At 51.3% G+C, this 8,803-nt stretch overlaps 1 protein-coding gene across 1 annotated transcript; it reads right to left on the reverse strand.

The window, feature by feature from the left end:
• Nucleotides 1-2,817: 2,817 nt before the first annotated feature.
• Nucleotides 2,818-5,225, reverse strand: SOX2 (SRY-box transcription factor 2). The gene has a single exon (XM_009683871.2). The coding sequence runs from the start codon at nt 4,777-4,779 to the stop codon at nt 3,832-3,834; it is 948 nt and encodes a 315-aa protein (XP_009682166.1). The 5' UTR covers nt 4,780-5,225; the 3' UTR covers nt 2,818-3,831.
• Nucleotides 5,226-8,803: the final 3,578 nt, after the last annotated feature.

Genomic DNA, 8,803 nt, shown 5'->3' on the forward strand with positions numbered 1-8,803 from the left:
CGATGGCAAACGGCAGCCGCTCGCTGCCTCCCCGTCTGCCGGCTGAAACAGGGGCTGCGAGGAAGAGAGCGGCTCTCCCCAGGTCCCCCACCGCAAGAAGCTGTCGGTTGCAGAAATAAGTACAGCTATTACAACCAAATCTACTAACAGTCTAAATAATTAATTGAACCATTGCTCTTTGACCCTTGGAAAGTCCAGTAGGGACCCGTTTGTAGTAATAATACCCCCGAATGAGCCCTTGTCAAATATTCATTTAGTGGTTAATGTGAGCGATTTCCCCCTGGGACAGTCTGTAATACCAGCTTCCCAGCTTTGGCAAGAAACCCTGCTAATCTACCTCTCCAGTTCCGCAAAATATTTTAACACCCCAGTCCTTAAAACGCCGTAAAAAAAATCACAGGGGAAACTATAATCTTATCCATGGGTTCATTTCGGCTCTGGATAAGGTTAGTGAAACATTACACTAACCCTCTTGGACCGAGCATCACCTCCGCTTTAGAGTACACAACAATTCACAAGTGCGGGAATACACGGAGAACCCAAAAGGTCTTCAATAACCAAAAGAAAAACACAGGCACCAGCTCGGCTACACGTTTCAGCTGCAATAAACGACAGCCCAGGATAATAGCTTATGGTGTGAATGGGATTATTCAATGCGTTCAATTTAAAATTAGCAATGGACAATGGCGTTCTTCCAAGCAACACTTTAAAAAATAAAATCATTCGGCTGTACCTGTAAAATGCTCCGGGTTATCCTCTCTAAATAGATAAATATATAAATAGATACATGGATGGATGGATGGGTGGATGTAAGGAATCTGTCCAAGGGAGATCAAGTTTCAACAACATGTATTTTACATCATACTCCGCAATCTAAGCTTAAACAAATTGCCAATATAAAAAGTTACTGAAATCACTAAGCCTGAATGTGTGGCTTAGTGCCTTTTGTTTAATCGTACTATCTCGCCTTCTATATGAGAATTGTTAAAGGACCAGCTACCCCCCTCGAATATTTTAGTTAGCACTTCAAAAAGGGCCCAGGTTTTATTGCTGTTAATTGGCTAAGATTCGCTTTAAAAAATGGAATCGCAATATCGATTGGGCTTTTATTCCAAGTTCTCTTTTTTTCCAGCTAGGCAAGTGGGAGCGGGGATATGTGCTCCTTACCACGTGAATAATCCCTAGACGCGTTACAAACGCTGCACGGCTCTGAAAAAAATACTTTACTCTTTGCATTAATGAAAAAGAGAAGAAGAAAATGTTGGGAATCTGCAATAACTGTGATGCTGCCCAAGTCCCTCGACGGCACAGAAATAAAAGGGACAAAGGGAGCTAAACTACATAAACCGACAGAGAGCAAAACTCCACATACTCGTAGTCTGGCAATTTTAGTTTTCATCTGGACACCAGGCACCAAGCCTGGAGGCCAGAAGCGAACCTAGGAAATAGCACTACCAAAAAAAAGCCACGACCAACCAGGTAACTTTGTATGTGTGTGTGTGTGTGTGTGTGTGATTTTTTCACTTTCTCACTTCCTTCCTTCCTGAGTTAAAGTGCAATTCAGTTACCGAAACAAAAATACTAGAAAGGAAAACGGAGCAACACTTGCTCCCGGTGCGGAAACCCGCTCTGTGCCTCGCTCGAGCAAACCCTCAGCTCCTCTCCGCGCTACGCACCGCGCACCACAGACCGGCCCAGCCAGGGCACGGCTTCCACCGCGCTGCCCCCAATTTCACTGTCTTATTACTATCACCACTTGCCTCTCGCTTACCCACGTTACCCCAAAGAAACCCCAGCCCTGTCAGCAGCCGGGCTGCAGGGGGGAAACGGGCCTCCGCTCCGCACCGCTCCGCCGCCCCCCGCGCCGCGCTCCGCTGGGCCCTCCCGGCGGCGGCTCCGCGCAGGGCCGCGCAGCTTCCGCCCCGGCTCTGGCCCTTACAAGGGTACAAAGTGAAACTCTACCTGACCGAGCTGGCGGAGCTCTCCTCCCATTTGGCGGGCGCCACCGCTTCTCTTTGGGGCTGTGACCGGCTGCAGAGACTGTCCAAATTGGGGCTACACCGCGCTGGCAAGTTAAGAAATAGGATTCAAGAGAGAGCTATGATAAAGCGTGAAGGTCTCCGACATTCGACTTTTCTTTTTCTTCTAATTTCGTTTTGTTTGTTCGCTTTTTGCTGTTGCTCACCTCCACCCGGCCGAGCTCCCCCCCACCCCCGCCCCACCGCTCACCTCCTCCTGCGCTGCCCCAAAGCGGCAGCAGAAAGTTTGGGAGCCCCGAACAAAGGGGCGAGCTCCCACCCCGCCAGCGCCGCGGAACGGCCCCCAGCCACTGCCTCCTGCCTGCCCCACGGCAGAAAGCACCGGGGGGGAAACGAGAGAAATTATCAATGCTCGAGACCCGTAAACGGGGCGCCTGGGCCCTCTCACCGCGCCGCCGCCGCCTCCTGCCGCGGCTCGGCTCCGCGCAGCCCTCCGGCTCGGCCGCGGCCCCGCCGAGGCAACAAGTGGTCCCAAACGGCGAGTCCGAAACGTCCTTTCACCCCATCGCGCTCCGCGCCCTCCTTGCGAAGGGGAAGGGAATCTGGAACAGACCGTGTTACTCCACATTCCCGTCCCTGCAAAGCAGTCACCTTCAGTTACCTACTTAAAGCTACTGTACTTTATATATAGCTATAAAAAATATATGCATGTGTAATATATATATTGCTGTATTATTTACAATACTCAGCTGCTCACAACGATACCACTTTCTACTGCATGAATTATTAAAAAAAAAAATCTTGCATTACAAAAATAAATCCAAGACTCAAGCGTAACTTCAGTGTCCATATGTCAAAAATTTATTTATCTCAAACTGTGCATAATGGAGTAAAAACTTAACTTGAATATGTACCTGTTATAAGGATGGTATTAGTTCAAATATATACATGGACTGTCGGCAGACTGATTTCAAATAATACAGAGCCGAATCTTTAAAATACAACTACGGAAAATGAGAAAAAAAAGAACTTAAAATATCATCACAATAAATTTACAGAAATATTACAAACCATAAGAAAATATTTCAAACACAGTAATTTCAGGTTGGTTTTTTTTTCTTTTTCTTTTCTCTGAACAGGATGAAGTCTGGAAACAAAAAGTTATTATAAATTAACAAACGGCGTGTGAACCTGCATGGCAATTTTTGCTTTTTAACAAGAAGTAAAAAAAAAAAAATTTAGTACAAGCTAAACGTTTGCCCTTTTATAGCAAACCAAGCCCATGGTTCGCAAGTACTCGTCCTACCTTTTTGCCTTTTGTACAATTTCTAAAACAATTTAAATGTCCAAATGCTGTAAAATAATTTCCTCTCCTCTCGCAGCTGCTATAAATTCAGCTGCCAAAGTCACAATGCTCCAAGTAGACTCTATTTTTAAAAAATAATTGGCAAATTCTCGAGTTGTTTTTTTTCCCTCTCTATATTACCAATGGACATTCTGATTGCCATGTTTACTTTGATAAATACTGTACAAAAGTTGCCTGCAAATATTAAAACATTTTCCTCTTCGCTCTTTGAGTCTAGCTCTAAATATTATTGGTAAAGACTTTTGCAAACTTTCTGCAAAGTTCCTACCGTTTTCACTAGAACTTTTTAAAAGTTTTGTGTAGTTGCTTCCCCTCCAAGATCTATACAAGTTCCTCGTCGGTTTTATTTCTCCCCCCCCTCCCCGCCCCCAGTTTTCTCTGTACAAAAATAGTCCAAAAAAAAAAAAAGTCCAGAATTTCTAATAAAAGTTTTTTGTTTGTTTGTTTTGTTTAGTTTTCCTTTCCCCCACCCCCGGCCCCTTTGTCTTACATATGCGATAGAGGGAGTGTGCCATTAATGGCTGTGCCAGGAACAGGTGCACTCTGGTAGTGTTGGGACATATGAAGTCTGCTTGGGGCAGCTGGTTCTGGTACTTCAGCACCTGGTAGATACATGCTGATCATGTCCCGGAGGTCCCCCGCTTGGCAAGGAGCCCTTGAATGAGACGAGGAAGTGACTACGGGGGGACTGGAGCTGGATTCCGTCTTGACCACCGAGCCCATGGAGCCCAGGGCCATGCCCGGGGTGCCTTGCTGCGAGTAGGACATGCTGTAGGTGGGCGAGCCGTTCATGTAGGTCTGCGAGCTGGTCATGGAGTTGTACTGCAGGGCGCTCACGTCGTAGCGGTGCATGGGCTGCATCTGCGCCGCGTTGTGCGCGTTCAAGCCCGGGTGCTGCGGGTAGCCGAGCTGCTCTTGCATCATCCCATAGCCTCCGTTGGTCCAGCCGTTCATGTGCGCGTAACTGTCCATCCGCTGGTTCACCCCAGCTCCCAAGGTGGCCCCAACCCCTACCCCAGTCGTCATGGTATTGGTGCCCGGCGCCAGTAAGCCCCCTGGCAACGTGTACTTATCCTTCTTCATGAGGGTCTTGGTTTTCCTCCGGGGTCGGTATTTATAATCCGGGTGCTCCTTCATGTGCAGAGCTCTGAGCCGCTTGGCTTCGTCAATGAAGGGTCTCTTTTCCGCCTCGGATAAAAGTTTCCACTCGGCCCCGAGCCGTTTGCTGATCTCGGAGTTGTGCATCTTCGGGTTCTCCTGGGCCATTTTCCGCCGCTGCCCGCGGGACCACACCATGAACGCGTTCATGGGCCGCTTGACCCGGTCCGGGCTGTTCTTCTGGTTGTTGGCGGCCGAGTTGGAGTTGCCTGTGCCTCCCCCCGAAGTTTGCTGGGGGGCGGGAGGTTTCAGCTCGGTTTCCATCATGTTGTACATTCAAACTACTTTTGCCTGGAACCAGCCTTGAGCAGAGAAGCGAGGAGCAGCGGCAGCAAAGTCCCAAGCCGGACTTTTTTTTTTTCCTAGGGAGGGGTAGGAAAGGGGGGAGGGGGACTCCCCAAAACCACACTTGGATCAAGATCAGAATCTTCCTCTTCGCTGATGGATTAATAATGCTAATAACTGCTATTATTACTGCCGGAGCCTCGATTTTAAAAAACTTCTTCCTCCTTTTTCCCTTTTCTCTGTCTGCCTCTTTCTCTCTCTCTCTCTCTCTCTCTCTCTCTCTCCACCTCAGTCTTAAAGAGCCAGCAAACTACTTTACCCCCTTTTGCAAACACACACACTCTCTCTCTCTGCCTTGACAACTCCTGATACTTTTTTGAACAAGTTAATAGACAACCATCCATGTGATGGGGGCTTGTCAGGGAATAAATGTGTTCGCCCTGGCCAATCAGCGCGCGGCGGCTCCTCCACTGAGGACAAGTCTCTACCCCTGGTTTTGCATGAAACGGGGCGGGGGCTCGGCGCCGCCGGGACGGCGCGGCGGGGGGGGGCGGGCCCAGAGGCGGCCCAGGCAGCCACTGGGAAGCCTTTGTATCTCCCCTTCCAGCAACAGGTCACACACGCCTTTTGGAGGAAGTGGGTAAACAGCATTGTTGCTACATTTTTTTTTTATAAGTTGGTGTTGGCTTGGGGCTGGGGGAAGCCATGGAGGGAGCAGAGCGGCGATGGCTTCCCCCCGCCCCCGTCCCCCCTGGGCCGGCGCCCCTCGGCGCGGCGGGGCCGCCCGGCTGCGCTGGGCCCGCGGGCGGCGGCGACCTGCGTGTGCAGCGCTCGCCGCGGCCGGCTCCGCCCGCGCTGACCCCTCATCCCCCCTCACCCCCAAAAGCGCAGCCCCCCGGCCGGGCAGCCCGGGCACAACCTGCGCCCTTCCCGCTTCCCTTGCCCCGAGCCCGGCTCCGTTCAAACCTTGGCACACAGCGCCGAGCCCTTCCCTCCCTCCTCCGGCTTCGGGAAACGCCGGGGGGGGGGGAGGGAAGGTGCCCGGTGCAGCCGCGGCAGGGGAGGGGGTGCCCCAAACGCCGTGCCCACGGAAGCCAAGGGAGGGGGGGGCACCCCTCGGCGGGGCTGGCGGCGGCGGGGAGCCCCGGGCCGGGCCGGGCCGCGGCGCAGCGTTACCCCGCGCCCGTGGTGGCGAGCGCAGCTCCGCCGGGGCGCAGCGGCCGGCCGGGCGGGGGGGGGGGCAGAGCCGCGGCGAGGCCGTTACAAATAGGTAGTTTTGTTTCCCTTGTTGTCACTACACGGGGCCAAACAAAGCGGCGGCTAAGTTTACTTCCACTCTCTTGTTGGGATCTTTGTTGCTAAAACGCACTTGACGACAAAGAAAGGAGGGGAAAGGAGGAAGAAGAGCGGGAGAGGGGGGAGCCTCACGCCGGCCCCGCCGCCCGCGGCCCCGCGCCCGCCCCAGCGCGGCGGCGAGCAGCCGCGGGCCCCGCTCCGCGCCTGCCCCACCGACGGGCCTTCCCCTCCCCTCCCCGCCACCCCACCCCCGCTCCGGCTTTTTTGCCCCAAATCCGAGCACCCCTCACATCTTTAGGCCGCGGGGGATCCGCGGGCAGGGTGATTTTCCGCGGAGGCGGCAGAGCCCGCGGAACCCGGCGGGGGAAGGGGCAGCGCCGTGGGGCAGCGCCGCGGCCCCGGCCCCGTCCGCGGCCCCGTCCGCGGCCCCGCGCGGCGCTCAGGCGCGGCGCGGCGGCGCCCCCTGCTGGCTGCGCCCGCGCCCCGCCGGGAGGTGCCGCGGGAAAGCGGCGTGAGAGCGGGAAGGGAAAGGGGGGGGGAAGGAGCCGGTAATGACATGCCATCTAAATAATAGCACTATATACGTACATACATATAAGAATACGCCAGCAGCACGGATGCATCTTTTTGTGGGTTATGCAAATAAATCCGATCGGATTTAATGTGTCTAATTCGAAAATGTATATAGAACCCCTAGATAAGTGACAGGGTAACCATGGAAAAATAGGTAGAAATTATGAGATCCAGGAAATAAACGGGTTCTGATTGTCCAGACCCTCCTGAGGGCACAACGGCTATTTACTTTCTTATTGTTTACGCTTGGGTCTGCAGTTGATAACGTTATTCCAAAAAAATCTCAGGGATAATTAAGTTTGAAAAAAGGGGGTGGGGTGGGTGGCAGTGGTGTTTGTTTTTCGTACTGAATTGATAACTGAGGGCTGGTGGTGCACAAGCAAGTCTTCTTTTCGCTCGCGCGGTAGCTGCGGCGGGCCGGGCCGGGCCGGGCCGGGCCGGGCTGCGTGTGCTGGAGCGGCTCCGGGGCCTGGCCCGGCCCGGCCCAGCCCTTCCTTAACTGTATTTATCACACAAATAAGGGGTGGAAATACCCAACAATTGTGTTATCGGGAGTATTTACAGCTTTATTTTAATTAACTCTTTTACTTATCGACGCAATAAACTCTGTCTGTCATATATACATAATAACGCGCTATAGAAAATAAGATAAGGGCGAGACCTCTTTTAGAACATTTTCTCCCTTTCCTCTGCTTATATAGGTGTTTGGCTGCATATGTGTACACAGACACACAGAAGTATAGACAGATTGGGATGCTGACTATAAAATAAAAGGAGGAAACGGTACCTCATTTTTCTGTATTAATAACAATACCACCACCACTCTCTGGAAGAATATAGACACGTTGAAAGGGAGGCCTGCAGAGGGATGGTTTAATCTGGGTGGATTTAAAAAATCTTTGCCTTTGGTATAATTTATGGAAATGAAAAGTGCTTAAACAAATAGTCTGCAAATGTTCTCAATGGTGGGCTCTACGGCACATTCACTTTTATTTCCAGGTTATGAGTTTCTGAAAAAGAAGATGAATGCTAGCTACTTGAATTTTATGTTTTTATTGTTCTGATACTCGCTGCTTTCTTTAAAAACCCTGAGGATACAACCTATCGTGTTAACTGTATCAGAAAGAATATACCCATTTTCATATTCTTTTTCCTGAACCTACCAGTAACCCATCTAAAGCAAACTATTAAGCAGTCTTGTGGAGATGGAAGATTGCAGCTCCATTTTTTGTCCTTAGCTGCAAATAGAGGTTTAACTTGCAGTAATTAGGTGAGAACTAGCCAAGCATCTTACTATTATGATGCTTGTTAAAAACGCTTCTTTTCTGCATCTGCATTTGAGTGTGTTCCCCTCCACTCTTAATCTTCTTATGGAAATGAAGGCGAACGGCAGGGAACCTGCAGAGACTTAGAGAATGTCCTTGTTAACTGGAATTTCTCAGCATTGCTAATTAGCAGAGTTTGACGACCACCAGTATTGGGGAAAGCTCTGTTTAGCCACTCACAAACCCTTCCGAGGAAGAGCAGACTAATTTTATTTTGTAATTAAAATCTGAAAAGGGCCCTATTTGACAGTTAGGGCTATGAGAGTTTTATCTCCCTGTGAAATAATTACTGCCTTGATAACTCAATTTTCTGCAAAATGTCAGCTGTGAGCTCCAAAAGTTTTAATTTCATTACATTAAAAAAAAAATCTGAAGACGAAAATGTACAGAGAAATTTCCTCTTCCCCCTCTAATTCTGTACCAGCTCATCACACAGGAGCTAAAGTTAGCCAAGGAAGTTTCACCACGCTAGCCATACCCCTGTCTCTGGGGAATTTCAAATATCACCTGGTGAATCTGCGGTAGCATCCAGAGGGAAAGGTGGGCAGAAATGCCCTTGAACGCTCTAAGAAACACCCACGGCGAGTGGGTATAAACCCACCGAAGGGGCCGGGGCCGGGTGGCTCGCAGGAAGGGCCCTGCGGCCCCGGCCGCCACCAGGCGCGGAAAGCGCGGGATTCCCGCAGCCGAGCAAACACCGCCCGTCCGCGGGAGCGTCCGTCGGGGCCCGGCAGCGACCGCGGGGCGCTGAAACGGGCTCAGGCAAACTTCAACAGTTGGCAGAGGCCGCATCTAGCGCGGCGGCGGTGCTGCGCACACTG

Source organism: Struthio camelus, chromosome 9 (genome assembly GCF_040807025.1).
Source record: "Struthio camelus isolate bStrCam1 chromosome 9, bStrCam1.hap1, whole genome shotgun sequence".
Taxonomy (NCBI): Eukaryota; Metazoa; Chordata; class Aves; order Struthioniformes; family Struthionidae; genus Struthio; species Struthio camelus.

Bases quoted from the DNA above. Each gene is read 5' to 3' on its own strand.
- SOX2 (XM_009683871.2), bottom strand. From the start codon at position 4,779: ATGTACAACATGATGGAAACCGAGCTGAAACCTCCCGCCCCCCAGCAA.